Below are 23066 nucleotides of genomic sequence, written 5' to 3'. Positions count from 1 at the left end.
TGTTTACAACAGCTTGGGGTGTTATGTAAGGGGTGATGTAGACGGGGTTGGCGGAGGAAGAACAAATGATCAGTCCCAATGACAAATGTGCAATAACTGACTGCTACTTATAATGATACCATTGATACTCGAGTTCTAATTTGCTTCTATTATATATTCTTTGTTCTATTTTTTCCTCGTCCTCATCACAACAGTGGGATTGCATTCATATTTATGGTATTTTACGGGTGGCACGTGAACCTTTTGTGTCAGTTTCTGCTCGGTGTCCTAGCTGTGCTGGCCCAGATTCTACCCCAGTTTGAACACTTTATTGCTGAACACATAGAAACGGTGAGCCACGCCAGCAAAGTGCTCTTAGTTTAGCTCTACTCAGTCTGGACCCACATGAGGAAAAACCCCAATTAACAGGTGTGTGGACTGAGGTAATGTGAAATTGGGCCAGAAGGAGTATGTCAGAGTATGGGCTTGGCCGCTGGGGAGCTGTTTGAAACAAGGAAAACTACACCAGTCTGACTTCATTGTCTCCTATCTCTGTTCCCAAAACCTCCCTTCCAAGAGGCCACTGCAGTCATTCACACACCAGTCTAATGACAGAGATAAATAAGAATATCTGGAGAAAAGACGCCAATTTCAAAGGTGGCAGAGAGAAATAAAAGGCTCTTAGATGAAGCATTGACAAAAAAGAGAAGAAGAAGAGGAGATGTACGAATGACAGATGAGGGCAAACAGTGAAGAGACAGCATATACATGCTCTAGTAATGAATGCAATTTTCATAAAGTACTCTTTCTAGCTCTTTACCTCCATTGTTCTTCTTCCCTCTACTCATTCCTTCCCATCGTCTCCCGGTCTCTCTGTCACAGAGAGCCATGGGGATAGGATGACTCATTAATAATTCATTGTTTCTTCCCACATACTGTATTTACAAGGTCTTGAATTCTGGTTAATTCAGTGTCCTACAACAAAGCACAGAAAAGCACATCTTTCATCTGAGCGATTAAGCATCCTCCAAGTCCAAGCGATGGGACAATCACGCGCCAGTCTGTGCTCCTCTTCTGCTCAGTATGTATTAGAACATAAGCTGACACTACTGAGCAAAGGTCAGCAATCAATAGCGACGTTTTCTTATTTCACTGTCAAGGTAATTTTAAGTGAACACTGAAAAGCAGGTAACATGAATGGTATATGTGTTGCTGTGGTGAAATGAATAGACTCCATGAATGTCAAATGAAGCTCTGCTGTACGTCTGAACACATCCATGAGAAAAAAAAACACAAAGAAAGCTCTTTTCTGTGTTATTTTTTTTGTGTGCAAGCTTTTAAATAGAAAGAAAGACTGAGGGAATGTCATTGACACTTGATCTCTTCATTCACCTTCTCTAAAACAAAACATTAGCTGCATAAAAAAATGATTGGAAACTCTGCTTATTAATAGCAACAAAACACAGCCTCACAGCTTACTTTGCATTGCAACAAATTGCACATACTCGTGTGTATGTAATGCTTCGTGAAAAACCACCTCACCCTGGGCTGATGCTGAGCTGCAATAATGATGATTTCATGAAGATTTCATGAGTTTAAATCTTCCCTAGCTGTGTTGTGTTGGTACATGTTGCCTCTAGGTACCAGACTCATTGGTAGAGTTTGATTCATTGCTTTAATCAGACTTTATAGGTTTGCGGTTTGTGGATTCTGGTATTTATTATCCCATAGTAACAGTAGAGGGAAAAAAAAACACTTTCATGGTGTGTGTGTGTGTGTGTGTGTGTGTGCATTATGACGATTTAATGAAGCTTTCTTTTCACCTCTATTCTATTCTAAGAATTATCCGTCCTTGCACTTTGCTTTCTGTGTTCTCTCCCTAACTTAGCTGTTTTACTTGCCTCGTACCTCGGCTTTAAATTTGCTTTGGATAAAGGTTTCTACCAAATGACTTAATGTAAATGTAAATGTGTGCATGCATGTCTGTTTGTGTGACACAGAGCCGTTGATGTCACTGTGTGTTAGTGTTGTAACACATGGTGAATTTCTTTTATTACCTCTAAAGTATAACTACAGCTAGCTACAGTTGGCAGGTTATCCACTTTTCACATAATCTAACAAGTAATTGCAACCTGTTAAATTCCCAAAAGATGTTAAACCCAATAGTCAACTATTGAGTTAATTTACAATCCTAACTACATGTAGGTTATTTCTGAACTGCTCATTTTAATTATGCTGCAACACACTCACAAATAAATGAGCATCTGGTGAATTATTCCGCAAACGTGTGTTTTTTTATCCCAACACATCACCAAAGGAAATAAAGGTTTTTGAACTGCTAGTTTCATCTTTTGTTTTGCTTTACACAACTTCATCCGAGTCAGTTGTGCTTGAACTATGAATATATGACCAGTGCAAACATTATTCAGATATGCTGATGTACATATTAGTTATTTGCATTTAAAATAATCTTAATGGGCACTATACTAAATCTCCCAGATATTTGTCCATATGTCTGTAGATCTGTATGGCTACATTTAGCACATGAAACATTATATCCACAGAAAGAGTAATAGTATAGATGGAAAAGACATGGAAAAGATGTTGAGGGCTCAGCTGGAGGAGGCAGTGGCAAGAAAAAGTATGTGAACCTTGAGTATTAATTAATTAAAATTAATTCTGACCTTTTATGTCTTAATTGAGAACAACCATAAAAACCACTTCCCGTAGCCGTGGATCAGACCTGCACATCGTTCTGGAGGAATTTTAGTCCATTCTTCCTGCAGAGCTGCTTTAGCTCTGTCATATTCTTTGCATGTATCATGTGTGGCTCTCTTCAAGTCGTTTCATAGCATCTCTTTTGGGTTGAGGTCTGGACTCTGACTTGGCCATTTGAAAAGGCGGGTTTTTTTTTTCTGAAGCCAGTCTGTTGTGTGTTTTGGGTCATTATCCTGTAGCATTACCCAACTTAAACTACTTCAACTACAGAGTTTCAGCTGACATACAGACATTCTCATATTATGCTGAAGAATTGTTTGATACACTTGGGAATTCATCTTTCCCCCCAATCTCTGCAAGCTGACCAGGCCCTGATACAGCAAAGCAGGCAAATATAGTGCTGTGTGTTCTTTCCAAACTGTTCAATATAGTTTCATCAGTCCACAAAACATTTTGCCAATACTGCTGTGGAATGTCAATATGCTCTTTGGCAAACTTCAGGTTTGCAGAAATGTTCTTTTTAGTGAGCAGCAACTTATTTCGTGGTGTCCCACATCACTTTGTAACCCTTTCCAGCTTTATCTAAATCAGCAATTCTTGATCGTAGATCCTCTGAAAGCTGCTTTTGGTGAAGCATGGCTCACATAAGCGTAGTCTTTTTGTGTGGAGCAAACTTTAAGTAGTTTTTGTCATTCAAAGTAGCTCTAGTCCACACCTCCAAACTAATTTTCTTAACTTATGCTCAATTCTAATGGATCAAATACTTTTTCCTCTTGCACTGTGGAATTTTTATGGTTGTTCTCAATTAATACATGAAAGAGCTGAATTGTTTTGTGTTATTACTTTAGGGACATTATATGTGTTAATACTCTTGACTTAGATGAAGATTAGATGACATTTTATGAGAAATTAATGCAGAAAACCATGAAATTGCAAAAGGTTCACATACTTTTTCTTGCCACTGCGTGTGTATGTGAAAGCAGCAAAGCAGAAGATGGGCAAGGAGGGCAGGACATGAGAAACCTCTGGCACCAAACACAGTTGAGGGAAAAACAAACATATGCTGTGTGTGCAGTTCATCCTGAAGCCCATCCTTATGTAACATAGGTGGCATGTGTGCAGAAATAAACAAGGAGTGGTTTTCAATTGGATTTTTACTCTTAGCACTGCTGGCTCGGCTGCCTGACCACTATCTCTGTCCTTGTCCTGCATAATTTTTAAGTTAGGCCAGTGTTTGTCACAAATACTGCCAAATCCTTGACATCAACAGCATTTCCTCCAAGCCCCAGGGCCGTGTAAGGATCATTACTGGTCTCTAAATGTGGTAGCAGTGAATGAAAATTGTGTGACTTTACACAGAGGGCTCAAAAAGTCATGTTGATGGATCGATGCACCTCTTAATCTCCTACATCCACCATCTGTAACCTATCCTGACTGCTGTGATGGAAAAATCTCTGTGGTTGTGGACATGGCTGTTGCAGACTGCAGTAAAGCCTGGGACTCTATCCTCTGTGCCTCAGCAACAGAATCTCATTCACATTCAATACTCCAAAGGTGCTTACTACATCCGCTGTTAACAACTATTATGGCATAGTATTACATTCTAATGGGATATTGATTCCCGCATTGCACCATCAACTACACAACCCAGTTATTAGATTTCCTATTAATGAAATCATAAATCTGTAAAAATGACTTTTATCTTCTGGGGAGGAACCGGATGGGCCATGACCTCATTCTTCTTATTGATTAACAATATAAAGTTTTCTGTATTTAAGATTTTTCGATGTTTTCTGTACATTTCGGTAAATCTCTGTTCAGACTGCAGTGAGTCAAATATGTGGGCTGATTGATACCACCTATAACACTGTAAACATTAGCATCACTTCGCCCTCATCCTTCTGCTTTTCCATCCAAAGGTTACTGCCTGAAACCTATTTGTCCAGGATTAATGCTGTGGTAACTACATTCATCACACTTTAACTGGTCAGTAATCTCTAAAAGTGATGCAGTGAGGCTGGTGGAAATAGTAAGTAGTCAAAACTCAGTCCTTCGTTTAATAGAGTTCAACTAGTGATGAATGGCGTCTCCAGTGTATTATTTTAATAGAAAGCAAAAATGCTTCTCCATTAAGATCTGCAGACAATATGCATAGTTAGAAATGTGTTTATATAAGTGGTCAAGATATTCTCATTCAAAAAGCAATGTCTATGATCTGGTTCCACTCTTGGATTGCATAAAAAATAATCCTTGACCTATGACTTACAGCAACTTTCCATCCAAATTGAATTCACAACAAGTACATAACTAAAAAAATGACTAAATCACAAAAGGTGCAGTCAAAGCAGATTTCACTTGTGTCTCTTGTTCATGACACGAGTTACATGTTACATAAAACTACACATGACCTGTCCAGCGATCACGCACAACAGTTATATCTAATTTATTATTATATGGTAAGATGATTTACAAATCTTTCCCTCTGCCCATTATTATCCTGCTTATATACTTCATCTTCCAAATGTTCCTGAGTAGCGAACGCACATCATCGATCAGTAAGCTGAAAATCTCCAAAATGACTATTATTCTTTGAAAAGGCAGCAGGCTTAACCGTGGGGACGCAGGTTATAACCTGAGCTGCATTTTCAATTCTCATAAAAAGCATGTTAATGAGGGCAAAACAGAGCACACACACACACACACACACACACACACACACACACACACACACACACACACACACACACACACACACACACACACACACACCGTATATCACTAAAAGCAACTTTGTTCAATTATGTGCGTAGTATTTTGGCTTGTCTGTTATTAGCTTGTCCAGTGAAATCCAAGGATACCAGATTTTCTCCAATGAGCAGTACAGTACACAGTGGGAAAAAAAAGAGCACACAAATGATTTGAAAGCTTTTTGTCCTTTAGGCTGCAGCCTTTCCACAAAGTCTAAATGATGTCTCAAGAGATGACTTCAGACATGAAATACCGCAACTTACAGGTTGGCTTTAAAGAAGATGGCTATATCTGGACAGACAGACAGATAGATAGATAGAGAGAGAGAGAGAGAGAGAGAGAGAGAGAGAGAGAGAGAGAGAGAAATCCACCATCATGTGACAGTACATATTGTGAAGGCGACAGCTCAGCAGACAGGTGTGAACTGTGAGATGTGGCACCTAAAACATCTGATAGGAGGTTCTTTGCATCCCGTTGGATACAATCAGATTACAACAAGCTCAGCTTGGAAACAGCAGTGTTGGGAAATACAGAGCAGCTCTAACACGTCTAATTAGATGAATATGTGTTGCTTTTTTTCTCGCATGTCCCCCTTTTGTCATCCCCGGCCTCTTTTCCACTGCTGGCTCTCTTAGTTCAGCAACCTCTCTGGGGTATGGCAGCGTAGTAGCCTACACTAGATATTACACTGTGATGTTTTCTCATCTCTCCTCTGTTCTCTTCATTTGTCATATCAAGTGAATTAGGCCAGTAGGGGGTGGACTTGCAAAGAACAGACAGCCATTCACAGAGGCTCCAAATTTGTATTGATATGTTCAAACTTTTAAATTGTTCTACCAGCTCCAAACACAGGTGGCCCACATAGGAGCAGGCATTCCCGGAGTCTCACCAGCCTCACGTCTCAACATCTGAGGTCACTGTGCCAATGGTTACTTCAAATGCTCAAAATCTAACAGCAAGAGCTTTTTGGGGGCTGCTGTCTATATGCTGACCTAGTATGGAGAAAGTGAAGTAGCTGATACTTCAGGATTGTTTAATGCATAATTAACGAGTGAATAAATCACAAAACTGGATGCAGCTTCACAGAAACTGCAATGAGGGGGAAAAGTGATGGGAGGAAGTGTGAGCAGCAAAATGAAGAGGGACACACATTTTTTGTCATTACAGATGCAGCCACTAATTCACTTAGGAGAACTTCTTAAAGGCACAAATGTTTAGTGGAGCAGCTGTAATTATGATGAGGAGCCTTAAAGATGGGTCTGAAATATCATTAAGCTGAGAACCGCAAATTAAGAGTGATTGTTTTCAATACATAAAGTCTGGATATGAATCTTACAGCGTTTCTGTTGAAGCCAAAACAGGAATAAAACAGTGGCAGCTGAATACCTTCACTCCATAATAACAACGTCCGTCACAAAAACTCTAAATATCAACAGGTCAACTGGGCTGTGTCGCTTTTAACTTTATTTCGGCCCCAGTAGAAACCCATCACTTCTTCTCCTATTCCCCGGCGCCGGGAGGAGATTTTCACCGCAGCTGTCTTACGCGCGGTGACCGGCCGGCGCGCAGCATCAGCAGCAACACGGCGGCGAACATCTCTCCTCCGGTGCCAGCGGGGATTGAAACGACTTGTTAAATGGAAATGAATCCGCGTTAAGTTCCCAGCGTGCCTTACCTTGAGTTGTCGCTGCTCAGGAGAAGTGTGGGTGCGTGCGTTTTTTTTTTTTTTTTTTTGTAGCCCCCCCCCCCAAAAAAAAAAAAAAAAAAATCCAAAAATGGAAACTCTGGTCCTCGTTTGTAAGTGGAAGTCGAAGGAGGAATAATAATAATAATAATAATAAAAGGTATAACTGATAAATCGTCTTTACTGGTGCACGGAGAGCGTCAGAGAGGTGAACAAGCAGCAGCTCCCGCTTTAACACAACTGTCTGCGCGCTGAGAATTAGTTTGCTTGTTTCTGAGTGCCGCCCTCCCTCCCACTCCCTCACTCACTCACTGTCTCCCACCCATGAGAAATAAATAATCTTTCATCTCTCTCTCTCTCTGAGTGTGTGTGTGTGTGTGTGTGTGTGTGTGCGCCTGGCAGGTGGACAGTTCTGAATAATGTCAGATCATTATTAAAGACTGCTGGGAGCCTCCACGTTCAACTCTTTGCGTTTTTGGTTTTTTTTTTTTTTTAAGGTTAAACAAAAGCTGCGCGTCCGTCATTAGAGTTGCCAGCGGATTGGGAGTGGTTGGGATTAGACCGTGGGATTATACCTCAACATTCATCATTTCATCTCACAAGCTGGAAGCACGCTGGTGGACAATGACATCAGTCTTTGGCAGGCACAGACACACAGACAGATTCATGTGGGTAGGGATGAAGAGAAAAGAGAAAGAGAGGAGAAGCAGGAATTGAGAAAACTAGGTGGATGAAATCTTACATTTCTTAGACTCTTACAAATACATCAGTCTACTGGCAGGGCACAGGAAGGGTCAGCAATGGGAGGTGTTTTCTGGATGATGGGCGGTGGGGCTGTACGCAGCCCTGTGTGTGTGCTCTTGTGTAGTGAATGCATACATGCACAGCCAAGTTGGTGCATGTGTGCCTGCATACTGACAGATGGCTACTGTAATGACGCAGGAGCTAACTACTGGGTTTCTATGTGTCTATGAGGTTGTATGCCTGTGCACATGCTTTTTAATGGATTGTGACTGTGTGTGTGTGTGTAGAGGGAGGGGAGGGTGGAGGGGATGCTTTTTTGTTGTGTGTGTGTGTGTGTGTGTGTGTGTGAAAGAGAGCAAGTTGAGTTTGATGCAGAGGCAACAGATACCTATTTTCTGTTCCAGCAGACACACACACATGCACACACACAGTTTCACACAGTGTGGCGTTATCATTTTGACTTTCTGTGCAGGTGCCTACAGTCTTTCCCACAGACTGCAACTTCCAAGTGCTGTAAATCCATTTGTACAATAGCTGTGCTTGAGTGTGTGTGTGCTTGAGTGTGTGCGTGCGTGCTTGCATACAACAGAGAGAGATATAGGGGAGGTTAAAACATAAAATATCAGCATAAAATCTTATCAGTTAAGGTTTTTGTGGCGCTGCACTCGCTGTACCCAGCGCTGGAGTATAAAGGCACATTGTAATCACAAGGTTTTGACTAATAAACCTCAGCTTACCGGGTGTATAATGAATGCATGTGGTTGTTAGTGGATCAATGGAGAAACAACAATTTCAAAAGCTGCACTTGCGTGCTGGTTAATGATATTTAAATAAGCTGGCGTGAAAAGCACATGTTCCCTCGCTGAAAAACTGGAATACTCTAACACTGCATCTCAAAACTGTGGTTTGTATAATGGACAGATGTGTCTTTACAGCTGTATGTCAGTGCAGCACTCGGGCAAATGTACTTTCAGTACAGTTACTGAACAATGAATGATCAAGCAACACGTATGGAGGTCAAGCAGGGGACAGTGTTGATGACAGTGGCGAAAGTCTTCTGAAGGCTCAGTTATAGCCAGAAGTGCATCAGTGTAGGATTCCTAAATGGCTGGTACAGAGGTGTGAGATGACCATCATGTTTCATTATGAGTCATCATCATTAGTCACTGGTTTTGTAATGATAAGCACTGACCTTCACCTCTCTCCACGGGTGCATTAAAACTAAGCTAGAAAACACACTCAGCACTGTTAAAGACCCTCCACTGCTGGACAGGGCCTGTTTTTCTACTGTGACAGAGAGAAGAGGTCAACTAAATTGTGCCATTAAAGCACAGCTGTCGGGATAAAAGTAAAATGCATTGTAGCTTTGAGGACTCAGAGCAAATATCCCAGTGCCAAATGTGCCATTCGGAGCCGGCAGGCTTCAAGGCCAGCAGCCATCTAGGAGGCGAGCTCAGAGCTCTGGCTCTCCTTCACTCGTACAGTTACATTCTGCTTCCCCTTTCTCTCTCAACTCGCGCCGTTTTATCTCCATCCTTTGCTTCCTCTGTGGTCCCTCTCTGCCACACTTAGCCCTAGCCTCAGTGAATGTTTGCGCGCTCGCACGCCTGCGCACGTGTGCGAGTTTAGATCTGTAACAGCTATTATAAACCTCAGAGGCTTGAACAGAGGCCCAAAAACAATTGATGTATTTTAATAATTACCATCCTGACTCGATCGCACTTCTTTGTCTGTGCATGTATGCTCGTCATTATGAGCTGTCCTGGCACCCACTCAGTTGTCTTAACTCACTGATTTAAATGCTTGTAATTGTTGTGCATACATGCCATAATGGTTTGGTACATGAATTTACATGCAAATTTTCTCCTTACAGGCTTAATTTAGAATTAAATCCCTAACAGCCTGCAATCTAGCCTTCTAGTATATATTTCAAATTTGGCATCAAGTAATATAATACTATTAGGGCTGTGACCATCCACTGCTTGCACTCCCTTGTTGCTCAAACATGTACGGGAACGCACACACACACACACATTCACGCAGATGCACTCACTCACCATGTGTTTTACTGGATTGTCTCCCACTTCCTTTTGTCGGAAGCTCTCCCTCCCTTTCTCCCTCTGCCATCCTACTCGCCTCCTATCCTTTCATCTCGCCTGCCCTCTTCTCCCTCATTCCGCCACTCATCAGCATACCTCACTCGGCCATGGTTTAATTTTTAAAAAATTTTCCTCTGTGCACTTACTTCTTCATCCTTTATTCCCCGTTTTCCCTCACTTAGTCTCTTAACACAGCCCACTTACGCTACTTCTCTTCTTTCTGTGGCCCTCCACTGGCCCTTTGACAGGCTGCAGGCCAGTGTGGGTCCGAGACAGGTTGTAATTACTTCAACCCTCCTCTGTCAGATTTAGTGAACGAGGGAAGCGAGAGAAAACAGGAGAAAAAGAGGGAAAGAGGCTAAACGAAAAGATAAACAGACTGATTGTTATTCTCATTATAAGGGCTAAACTAACCCCTTGATTAATTTATTTTTAAACCAACAACAGTTGATGTGAATCTGCAATCATGTTCAGATTTATGCAGAATCCAATTAGCTGTACTCGATGTCAGGAAAGTTCCAGCTGACTTCCCTTTCTGACAAGGTAGAGATCTGTGCGGTCCAACATTGAGAGATAAATAATATAGTAATATAAAACGATTTCTTCCACATGCTTAATGTAGCATAGGAGAGTTGGCCTTAATTGGTGCAGCTATATTTGAGTTATAATGTAGGGCGGGCAATGCCTTCTTCACTTTAGCTCTGGGTTGAGACAAATTTACATATCTTTAAAAATCAATAGCAGTCTGAAAAAAAAAAAAAAAAGAAAATCGCCAGGCATAATGGAATTAGCATGAAAAGAAAAACAAACACAAAAGAAAGAACCATGACTTCAGTGGATTTGCTTTCATTAAAGGTGTCTTTCAGATCAGACCTGGGCCGTGCTAGAGTTTTCCAGTGTTTTCGCTCATAGTGGCAGCTTAAATGGCAGCGGAACTCATTAGGTAAAGGTTGTAACAGACAGGGGGAGGGATTGTTTGAAGATATTCAGGAGGATGCATCACTGTTGTTAATTGCCCAAACTAGTGAGGAAGAGAAGGCAACGCCGGCCATAGGCCAGCCTCCAGACGCAATTCTTACCCTGGGTGATCGATGATGTTTCTTCAGCTGTCTGAGGGGTCACAGCTCACCGAGACAGGGGTCACCAATTATGGGGCTTCCAGTAACCTTCATTTCCTTCCCTTTTCAGTAAATAGGCACACACTTAGGTGAGTCATCTTGCACTTGTACACACGGGTATTATACATATGTGTAATGACTTAAATGAACACATGCATATAGATTACTCTGACAGTTTGAAAACAGCTACACACTCATGCATTCTTGTGATGTTTTATTGCTTTTATGGATGGAAAGGTTTCACAGAACACACAAAAAACTCTCAACAACTAATTTTTAAGCACAGAATAATCTGATCAAAATTATTACCAGGCAGTTGTTGCCCACAGTGAATGGCCTCTACAGTATCCATGTACATGGGTCCAGCAGGTGCTTGTTTCTGTAATAAATGCATGAAAAACAAAAATTAAAAGCACAGATATGTAATAAAATATAAGTTATGATACTTCAAATATTCAATAAAACGATTAGTAGTAGTTTAAAATCAAAACAAACTAGAAGATTTCCAGGTGGAGCAAACACAACTCATAAGGAAGAAGTAAGAAAATTTGGTCCTACACACAAACATTGCAAATAAATTAGTAAAATTAAATATCTCCTAATAAATACTGAAATGAAAGCAAATAATCGCAAATGAGATGACTGGGAGTTTACACACTCAGGAGAAGACGTGGAAGGAGCGAGGAAGGGAACTACTGTACATGTTACTGGTAAGCCCTCTTCTTCAACTAGGCTGCTTATTTTAAGCACTGTGAGATTGATTTTGAGGCCCTGTGGGGGCCTCGTGGGTCTCTGTGAGTGAAAGCGAAGGTGCACGCAGACCGAAAAAGGAGGCAGAATGAAAAGTTAGGACAGGGAAGATCACAACGAAGGGGAGGGGGTAGGAGGGGTGGAGGAGGAGTGGAGCGAAATAGGGGTGGTCTCCAGATTCCTGAGGTTATTAATAAGAGTGTGTCTTCAAGGACATCAGTGATGATTTAGGTCAAACTATTTCCTCTACCTCCTGAGGTGTACCAAGGTCGCACAGAAAATGGCCCCAGAAATACCTCTCTCTCCCAAAGTGAAATAGGTTGTCTTTGTTTTTAGGGGAACAGTAACCCTGCATTTGACAGATCCTCCTAAAACACTGGCAGGTTTATAATTAGTATCAGGACATGTCACCTTTTTTTTTTGTGTGTCTTATTAGCAAGTAAAGCAAATGTGATAGCAACTGTTGTCAGAAGAAGCCAATAAGAAAGAAGCTGAAAGAATTACCATTATACCCTGTCCTTGGATATGCTCCATTGTCAGATTTAATCGTGTGAATGCTCGACAAATCTTCCACGACATTATTTTTCTTTTTTCCTCCGTCGATCTACATGTGCATGCACCTTTTCTTTGCTGTTCTCACTGTGTAAAGAGGGCCTTGCCCCGATCCCACTTATTTATGACCCAGGAAGCAAATGTTCGCCTTCGCCTACAGAGATTTTTGTGTTCACAAAGTCATGCGATTCAATGCCGATGCAGCCTGAGTGTCTTCATACGAGAGAAACGTGAACATCGAGCCTGCTGGTTGAGGACATAATTCCTTTCCACACCAGCTGTGATATGGTCATTTCACACCTATTCTGCTGAGCCATAGCTTTGTGTTAATGGCGTCTCCTTGGGGGTTTGGGAGTATTTGGCTGAGCATCACTGCTTAAGTGGGTTATACTGAGCAATTTACAGCTGCCTGGAAACCACACAAGCTGATGAAATCAAAGACGCACTCACTCAGCATCCTTTTTGCAAATCAGAACGCGTGTTCGTCTGCCACCTGGCGGCCAAATCACGTCACAGCAGGGAGCACGCCTGGAAATAATGTATTAGGAAGAACTGTTTTTTTTTTTATTTCTGACAAATAGCTATAATAAGCATGCTGTTAGTGTGGAAGCAGATCTTGTAAAAAGTACTTTTGTTGGATTGGACGTCTTCTTTTTGCGTCACTGCTCTCTTCGTCCGTCCTCTCTTCATTATAGTTTTGTTTCTTTTAATATTGTAAACTGAAAAAAATGCCCAACAACAACGATGATGCATATTCTTTAGTTCGCATGAGGTCTCCACATTTAGCAGTTTTTGTGTTTGTGTGTGTGGAGTTAATTCTAGTAGTAGTAATATCTTTCTACTGTCAATAGACGGACTGATTACCCAGCATGCTGCGGGCGTCTGGGTTAATGTTAATTTAAAAGGAATTAAAATAGAAGGAAAGATAAATGAGACATAGTTAAAATATTCACACACGACCTTTAAGCGACAGCTCTGCTGAAACAGTAAATATAATTACTATCTGCACCGTGACTCAGGCTGCTCCTGTACCTGCCGCTGTACTAATACACCGTGTTCCGCGCTTTGTCGTCTCGTGGGCGGAAGCTCGTTGTGGAGGTCACGTGCGATGTATTCTGTTTTTTATGATATTAATATAATATTATTATGTTATTATAAACTAATTTGATATACTTACAGAGGTGGACAGAATTGTTGTTCCCTTAAAGAAAGAAAAAAAAAAAAAACAACTGCTCACTGAAACATGAAACTGACAAAAGTAATAATAAATAAAAAAAAATTACTAAACATTTATTAAATCAGACATTGCTTTTGAGTTGTGGTTCAACAGAACTTTCAAAAACAAACTAGTAAAACAAAAATGATGGTGCCCTTAACTTAATATTTTGCTGCACAACCTTTTGAAGCAATCACTGCAATCAAGTGATTTCTGTAACTCACAATGACACTTCTGCACCTGTAAAGGCTATTTGCCTAGTCCTCGTGAGAAAACTGCTTCAGTGGTCTCAGGTTTGAAGGGTGCCTTTTCCAGACATCTTTCACAGATGTTCAGTAGGATTTAGATCAGGACTCATAGAAGGCCACTTCCGAATAGTCCAGTGTTTTGCTCTTATTCATTCTTGGATGTTTTTAGCTGTGTTTTAGGTCATTATCCTGTTGGAGGACCACGACCTGTAACGGAGACCAAACTTTCTGACACTAGGCAGGATCTCCAGGATGCCTGGATAGTGTTCAGATTTCTTTGTACCCTGCACAGATTCAAGACGCCCTGTGGTAGATGCAGCAAAGCAGCCCCAAAACATAACCGAGCCTCCTCCGTGTTTCACAGTGAGACAGTGTACCTTTCTTGATATGCTTCATCTGTAAACATAAATCTAAATTGAATTGCCAAAAAGCTCTTTTCCTCCTACGTCGTCTTCCATCAAGTCCACTTTGGCTTAAACAGTGACTGATGGTGTGACTCCGATATACCTTGACTTTAAATTTCACCTCTAATCTCTATGGAAGTTGTTCTGTAGTTACCTTTTGTATTTTCTGTCTCTTCAATTTCTCTTCAATTTTCCTCTTATGTCCAGGGAGGTTGGCTACAGTCCCATGGACCTTAAACTTCTGAGTAATATGTTCAAATGTAGTCACAGGAACATCAAGCTGCTTGGCCTTTGCCTTTAAAATGTTTTTCTTTGTAGGCTATGATGTTATTATTATTATTTTAAATATATTTTTAAATATACTCATGATTCGGCAGCCTGACTGAGTGCACAATGCACATGTGGGAGAATTGCTGGTTGATATCTTTATCATACTAATCAGGATGCACGATGAATCCCAGATACATTTGATTTTGTGTGAATTCTATTATTTAGTAACTTCTTGAGTGAAGTGTCTCAAAAAAGACCTTGTTGGTGGTGTAGTGTGACCTTTTGACCTGGGGCATAATACCCAGAAAGACGAAGGTGAGGGATTCATGTTTCTGTCTGACCCAGTTCAAAAGCCTTATCAGTGCGTTTAGAGTTACCCGTACAGTTCCTCAAACATCCCCTGCACGAAAACGGGGTGAGCAGAAGGGCAAACTAGTGACCTGCCCCTGTAAGTGGCATGTGCTTAAGTATTCATTTTCACTAAAGTATTCTCCTGTTTATTGTTGTTTTTGGACGTTTTAACAGGTATATATACCTATTTGTGTTAACGTTACAACTACATTTCCTTTGTAGACAAACAATTATAGGACACAGTCATCATCTTGTAATACAGACCATTACTGACGCACTACCAATGCCTGTGGAGAGACAGTAGTCCATATTTTAAATTGCTGTCTTGCCACATGAACCTCACACACAATTTTATTTCACCAGTCTCAAAGAAGCTGGATCCATTTCAGGACAGATAATTGGTGAACTGTCCACGACCCACTTTGTAGTAATTATCTGATGGCTGTGTTACATAACTGTGACCCACCATGATAAATGTAGAGCAAAAACAGAGTGAGAGGAACAGGGGGCAGGTCAGAGACAACATCTCTAACTAATCAGGTTATATGGTGTGCAGAAGGAGTCTAATTAAACTATCACTGTAATTCATATAGAGGTATTTGAGATTTTTTTGTTTTTTTTTTACAAAAATGAATTTTTATTACAATATTTTACTACTTAGAAACAGTGGTGATATGAATAAATCTAATTGTACACATTGAAATGTCTGCCATATGTTTATAATATAAATGTAGTCATGGAGCGTAACATCTTTAACAGAAGTACCGGTGGTGGGGGCATGACTGCTACAAATAATGTAATAAATTCAATAAAAGACTGACAATGACAATTAATTCATAGATGTCAAGGTCACCATATGCCCTGCAAATAACTGTGGGCCCTTCCTTGTGCCTGGTAAACATCCTTACTGACCACTTTGTATGGATAAAATCCGAGGACACAGCAGATGGAAATAATAGGAGTATTACTGGCTTAGATAAGGAGGGCATAACATTTTCACCCAGACAGGACTGAAACATGTGAATGCTGACCCAGCATCAGGCAGATGAGATCATAATTAGTACTCACAAATGATACTGAAGCATTAAATAGGAATGTAAAATATATATACATATATATGTATATGTACATCACTCTGTATATAATATAATATAATATAATATAATATAATATAATATAATATAATATAATATAATATAATATATGATAATATAATATATGATAATATAATATAATATATGGCTAAGTTACATAGTGCTAAGTGCCTTAAAGTGTTCAGTTACTGTCACCCACTGATTTCAAGACTTCACTTTTAAAGAATGTACCTTTCATGGGTTTTGTTACACTTTACAATAGCTGGACTTCTCATGACCCACCTAAAACGTGTAGCGTCACCCACATGGATCAGTTGAACCAGCGGCACACGGTTAAGGGTCGGGGCCACAGTTGTATAACTACTGTGTGTTTGTTTTTGTTTTTTATAATATATTTTTTAAATGAAATTGTCCATCATCATTTTCGACCTGTGCCAACATTATGCAGATACATATGACCTCCTTCTAACCAAGCCCATATTCTTTAGCAATACCTGTACATTCACACACACACACACACACACACACACACACACACACACGCGCACAAGACAAAAACACAAACAGATGCACATACTGTCACTGTATGTGTACGTGTGACTTGAGAGCTGCTGACATGTGATTACGGTTTCCATAAAAGGGATGGGCTTTTCCAGATGTCCACAGAGGAGAGAGACAGAGAACAGTGGGGGAATAAAAAAAAATACAGCAAGAGAAAGAACTTAAAAAGAGAAAGGTTGTCTAACTTGTGAGAAAAAAAGAAAGATTCATTAGAGAATTTAAATATATTTCCCCTACAACCAAACTCTTCACAGTTACATGCATATTTGCATATTAGGGTGTCATTAGACACCTCTGTAATTTCATGAACTTCAGACAGGTAAATATGTCAAGGTGTGTGTTTTAGCTTTTATATTTATCAAACTGCAGTGCTACTGTCTGGAATAATTCACAATGAATTGTTTTGATTTTAAGAGTTTCACTGTCTGTATTTTCAGGATGCCTGTATTTGTGTTCAAATGTGCGCTGCTGTGTACACTGATGGGTGGAACAGTGGGCGCCTGTATGCTGAAGAATCACACCTTATGGATTGAGAGGCAAGACTGCGCCCAGTGTGTGGCTGTCAACACCACCATCTGCAGCGGCTACTGTTACACACAGGTGACATCACACTCCCACGCTTTTCGACGGTGCTCTTCATTTGAACCTTTTGCACATAATATAAAATTGCATCAAAATGTGAAGTGACTCAAGCACTTCCCCTCTTTTTCAGGACACTAACTTGAGTGGACGGTTTGGGAGGACTTTTTTGATCCAGCGTAGCTGTGTGCCTCTCTCCCTGGTGTACCGAGCTGCCTGTGTTCCCGGCTGTCCTCAGGATGTCAACCCACAGCTGTATTATCCTGTGGCCCGCCGTTGCAGCTGTAGGCGCTGTGACACACGCACACACCACTGCGTTCGTGCCAGCCATTTCTCCTATGACCGATGCTCTATGACACACGCAGTGTGAAGAACTAGAGCCAGCCTGCCTTGGTAACCTGACAACATGCTAATATAAGCACTTACATTGCAAATGATACAGCTGTTAACCTGATGGACCAGCAGTGTTGTTGATGTTTTGTAGTGCATTCATACCTTTAATAAATGAGTTCAAAGTACATTCATTTCCATATTACATGGTGTGATTTCTGCACCCACACTGATATGCTCAAAGTGATCTTGTGTCTGCACAGTTTCACATACAGACATACAGTACATATAAGATCTGTCTCATAGCCTCCACAGGTGTAATTATAGTGCCTGTGTTCAATGTGTCAGTGTGTCTGTTTATAGAGAAATGTGGCACTGGTATAGGAAAACGTAACATACCTGGAAAACAGCAAAACGTCAGCAGAATGACTGCAGAAAAGCACTGGCTGTCAATGTAATATTCAGATCAAATATAATAACATGTTTTACAGAAATGGTGAGTTCTTGTTATAAATATATAACATATATACGTATTTCCGGATTTGCAGACACCTGTAATATATATTTCTAACACACATCAATTACTATACACAATAAATCGAAACGTCTCCTACATGCAGCTGGGAAATTGTCCCATACATTAGACAATCTCAAGAGAAAGTTGCATCATGCTCACCTGGATTGAGTTCTTGAGACCAGTTGGTCCACCTCCTCCCTACCAGGTACCTCTTTTTATTGGAAGTCAGGTCTGAAACGCCCCTGAACGCGCCAAGGACAGTTGCGCTTCCCCGGTGCGCTCAGTCCTGCAGCGCAGCGGCACAGAGGAAGAGTCTACAGCAGAACTGACGCTTTGACCTCATTTCAAGGTTTGTAATGCACAATCCTACCGAGACCTACTGTATCATTGTGTCTGAGAAAACTGCACTGACATCAAGTTTGCATAGACTACTCTGCACTATTAGGCCTATACGTTAGTTAAAACGCAGCGCGGGTGTGCAAAGAGGGAGAGGTAATGTTTGAAATCAGTATTACACATTATTATTCGACCCATGAGAGCCTATCATGGTTAGTTTCAGCTGTGGCTAACAGGTTTTACTAGGTTACATAGAAATAGTAACCCCGCCCATAATATTTAAATATTTTCAATGGAAATGTAGAAACCTAATTCTTCTTTACAAACCTAAACACAGTGGCCACTAGGGGCGTCGTCCCACTGAAGCATTTGACTTTCTTCCTTATTTGCAGTCTAGACCTGATTATTGCTGTTGTTGTGAATAAATTAAAGTAGCTTAAATGTGAGTGAAATTACTTATTATTGCAGCAGCAGATAAATAGTGAGTGATTCCTTTTTATTATATATTATTTTCACTGATTCCAAGTGTATATAGATTTGTTATCATGATACTACTTGCAACTTTAACTAGTTTCCTCACATAGTGGGGCAGTAGGCCAGGCATATACAGTATACTGTAGATCATGGTTTGATTTTAGTAAGATGATGACTTGACCTTGGCTTAATTCCCTAGCTCATGGCGCAGTGGGTGGAGAGTGATGTCAAATTTATCCCTGGTTGTGCAGGATTGCCTCTCTATAAATATAACCGTGAACTGCTTCCTACTCTTACTTTGCTCAGTGTCTCTCAGGGACTCTCAGCCTGCTCTCCCTCTGTGGCCTTCTCCTTTGTGCTCACCAACTTCTGCACTCACAACATCCAAGAAATCCAAGAGCCATGGCCCAGCAACAGCAGATTAGGTATGAACCTGACCGAACACTCTACCATGTTATGTAGGAACGTGCTTGATGATTGAATTCCATTCGTTTTATATAGTGAACACTTCTAATGTGACATATATTGTTTCTCTAGAGCAAAGGTTAAACTTGACAAGCTCTAATGTGTAACGCTACATTCAGACATGTGTGTTGTGTGATTTTTAACTGTCAACAAGTTATTTTTGGATGAGCAGATTCCCAGAGATAGTCACTCTATACCCAGCTCTTTTATAAAGCTAATGCCTCACACACAGAACACACACCGATTGAAAATCCTAATAAACAGTTTGTTAAACTGATGATTACTCTTGATAGATGAGAAATACCTGTACTGCTTTAGCGCAGTTTCAGCGGGTCTTGTCACCTCACCTCTCCTCTCCTCACCTCACCTCACTTCACAGTGCCCCACCTTAATCCGTTCGTAGAAATGTAGTGTAAATGTTGTTTGACTTGTCTCTTTATAGCCTTCCAGCCAAACTGATCAATGGAGGGATAGCAGGCATGGTAGGAGTCACCTGTGTGTTTCCAATCGACCTGGCAAAGACCCGGTTGCAGAACCAGCGCAGCGGGCAGCAACTTTACAAGAGCATGTAAGTCCCTCGCAAAAAGAAAGGCCGCTGATGTTTGTCCTGTCCCCCCTGTTGCCAGGAACCTGCTCTTCCACTAGTCTTGTTACTGTATACTTGGTGAAATTCTCAACAGACTTTTGTTATTAATAAAGTTCCTTAAAGTTTGTTCTGTTTGACATACCAGAATATAATCCAGCAACTTATGTGGCTAAAACTGTATTTTTCCTCAGGATGGATTGCCTCATAAAGACAGTTAAATCTGAAGGCTACTTTGGCATGTACCGAGGTAAGACTAGTCACGTTGTTTCTGTTTTAAATATGTTACTATTGAATAGTCCGTTTGAAGAACATACATGTAGTGGGCATACTTTCGCTAGGCAGTTAACTACTGACTGCTGAGTCTAGTTCATTTTCACACGTCTTGCTGTCTGTATTTGATTGATTTGTTTTGCCTCTAGTTTCTTGTTAGAAAATGTGTTCAGTATTTCCTATTCATGGTTGATATGAGAAAATTTGCTGTCACGCTGCTGAGGTGGATATGTTGTTGAATTTTTAATAGGTTTGCCATGAGTAATGCTTGTTTATTGCAGGTGCTGCAGTAAATCTCACCCTGGTAACCCCAGAGAAGGCCATCAAACTTGCTGCTAACGACTTCTTCCGCCACCAGTTGAGCAAAGATGGGTGAGTAATAGCACTGCAAGACTAATGTACTACAATGTCATTAGTTCTTTTGTTTTTTGTTTTTTTACTTTGTGTCTGCGTCTACAGCGGCAGGTTGACAGTGTTGAAGGAGATTTTGGCAGGATGCTGTGCAGGGATGTGCCAGGTCATTATCACCACACCCATGGAGATGCTGAAGATCCAGCTGCAGGATGCTGGCAGGCTAGGTAATAATAAGGAAGTCAGCAGACTAGACTGCCAGCATCAAACATTGCTTCGAGATGTTCCTTTTTATACCGTAGTTAAAAACACTATATCCTCTGCATGTGCCAGCGGCCCAGCAGAGGGTGATGCCGAGTGTGGTAACGGCTCTGAAGATGGGAGGAACAAGTGCAGTTCTTAGCCGTTCTTACAACACCAGCCCTGGGCAGCAAGTCACGCGGGTGTCTGCTACACAGATCACTAGAGAGCTGCTGAGGACCAAGGGAGTAACAGGACTTTACAGGGGACTTGGAGCCACGTTGATGAGGTGAGGAGGCATTTAATGCTTTTCTGACTAGTTTACCTTGGTTGGTCAGCAGCATCTTAATTTGAATGTTCTCGTCCTTTGCTTTTTCAGGGACATCCCGTTTTCTGTTGTGTACTTCCCTCTTTTTGCACATCTGAACCAGCTCGGCCAACATTCATCCGACAACCCGTCTGTGCCGTTCTACTGGTCCTTCATTTCTGGCTGCTTGGCTGGATCCATTGCTGCTGTGACTGTCAGTCCTTGTGATGGTAAATGACTCAGTCTATAAAAAATAACAAAATAATAAATTCATATTTGAGGAACCTGTCAGCCTGAATAAGTTATGTATGCTTTCTCCAGTGGTCAAGACAAGACTACAGTCACTCAAGAAAGGAGCTAATGAGGAGACCTACAATGGAGTGGTGGACTGTGTCAGGTATCATTTCTAAATTAAGGGACTGTAAATGTAACTAGGATTACTCCCAATACTTTGAAACATTGCATGTATCCTCGTTAACCTGGTGCTCTCTTTTCGTTTCAGAAAAATCATGAGAAAAGAGGGTCCTGGAGCGTTCCTCAAGGGGGCTGGTTGCCGGGCCCTGGTTATTGCTCCACTCTTTGGCATTGCTCAGGTTGTGTACTTTGTAGGAGTTGGAGAGGTTCTGCTGGGATACACCCCCTACAGCATCTGCTCTGCATAAACAAACTGTTCCCTAGTCTTTCTGTCACCTCATTAAATTACAGAGCTGCTATGCCCTGGGTGTAGCCTTGGACCTAGTTCTCTGTTACTGTGTACCTTCTTTATGTTTTGGAGGTTTTCAGAGTAAAAGGCTGAATGGACTTGTGCGATGCCATTTTATTTCAGAATGGTTTCAAATTATGCCTTAGTTTGACTTGCTTTTGTTTAAGAGGCTGAGGTTTAAACTTAAAACTGTATCGGCTTCAGTGGAGCTTATTATGATAAAGCAATTGCTTCCCTCACTGAGGGACGAGATAATTCAACACTGATCTTCCATTTCAACTATATCATACTCAGGCACTAGACTTTACCAGGTTTCCTTAGATGTTAGTCAACACCCCTAGATGCACCCCATATGACTTCACAGTAAGCATCACCTGCATATTTCTCCCACTGTTCCATCTTCACAGTAATTTGTAGATATACTAGATTTGTTAATTAACCATACTTGTCTCCCTAGTTGGAAAAAGGCATGGTAGCTTATGAATAAGAATTCCTATTTTAAAGAGAATTTAAAGTTTATTTATTCCTTAGTTGGACACGAGGTGATAGTTTACTATAGAAGTGTTATGGTGTGCTTTTCAGAACAAACATGGTTACGATGCTTGAGGATTTCACTGGGCACTATGAACGTTTCTGTGGCAGCCTACAAACTGTTTATATGAAAAAGCAAAGCAGCTCAATGAGACCTTCTGAAGCGACCTTCTAGAGAGTTGCTTATTCTGGTGAAGGAAATGTGGTTTGATGGTTGTGAACTATAAGATAACTTTACTGATGGGATTTACTGTGATTTTGGGACCAAGTCGTCTGAAAGAAAGTGCAGCATGACCTACACATAGCCACTTTATCTTAGTTGATTGTGGTTGTCTGTGACTGGTCAAGTGTTTTTGTCAGTCAGAGATACAGGAGCCCACACAAATGTGGGACGTTAGGTAATAAGAAGCTGAACATAGTTTAATGTGAGGCTTCTTGTAGAAAATGTAATGGGTAAAAAGACATTTTTGTATCCTGTATTTTTAATTTTTCTCAAACGATGTAAATTAAACTCAAATTTAGAGCCTTTCAACAAGGAGAAAATCTTCAAACCTGTTGAAAAGATTAATGTATTTTGTAAGTTTGGTTGAGAATTATATATGTAAATACAGATTTCTAAATGCTGAATAAATATTCACAAATGCAATGTTGACATATGTTATTTGTGTGTTTGAGTGTATGTAGCCTGAAATATTGTACATTATCTTTCTAAACTATGAATCATTCAGGCATGGATCCTCAGGTCTGTCCATTTGAAATGAGTAGCAGGTTGAAGGTTGACACTGTGTTACTTTGTCTGATGCAAGCTTGAAAATCATCCACATGCATCACTGGGATAAAA

General features: G+C 40.7%; 2 protein-coding genes across 3 annotated transcripts; both read left to right on the top strand.

Annotated features, from left to right (window-relative positions):
• Positions 1-16861: 16861 nt before the first annotated feature.
• On the top strand, positions 16862-17485 carry LOC113167180 (thyrotropin subunit beta-like). Its single transcript, XM_026367594.1, has 3 exons — positions 16862-16869; positions 16974-17136; positions 17249-17485. The coding sequence occupies exons 1-3, from the start codon at positions 16862-16864 to the stop codon at positions 17483-17485; spliced, it is 408 nt and encodes a 135-aa protein (XP_026223379.1).
• Positions 17486-18247: 762 nt separating this feature from the next.
• On the top strand, positions 18248-22861 carry LOC113167445 (mitochondrial glutamate carrier 1-like). Of its 2 annotated transcripts, none has more exons than XM_026368066.1 (10): positions 18248-18311; positions 19089-19197; positions 19680-19805; positions 20015-20070; positions 20375-20465; positions 20553-20671; positions 20778-20973; positions 21064-21221; positions 21313-21388; positions 21494-22861. In XM_026368066.1, exons 2-10 carry the CDS (start codon positions 19175-19177, stop codon positions 21651-21653), a joined length of 1005 nt encoding a protein of 334 aa, XP_026223851.1. In that variant the 5' UTR covers positions 18248-18311; positions 19089-19174; the 3' UTR covers positions 21654-22861. The 2 variants fall into 2 exon arrangements, with proteins under 2 accessions (XP_026223851.1, XP_026223852.1); XM_026368067.1 differs by having other exon boundaries at positions 18260-18311; positions 19079-19197.
• The last annotated feature ends 205 nt before the right edge of the window (positions 22862-23066 follow it).

The sequence above is a fragment of the Anabas testudineus genome, chromosome 7 (genome assembly GCF_900324465.2).
Source record: "Anabas testudineus chromosome 7, fAnaTes1.2, whole genome shotgun sequence".
Classification (NCBI taxonomy): domain Eukaryota; kingdom Metazoa; phylum Chordata; class Actinopteri; order Anabantiformes; family Anabantidae; genus Anabas; species Anabas testudineus.
The sequence above is the reverse complement of the archived record's forward strand: the minus strand, read 5'-3'. Positions and strand labels throughout refer to the sequence as shown.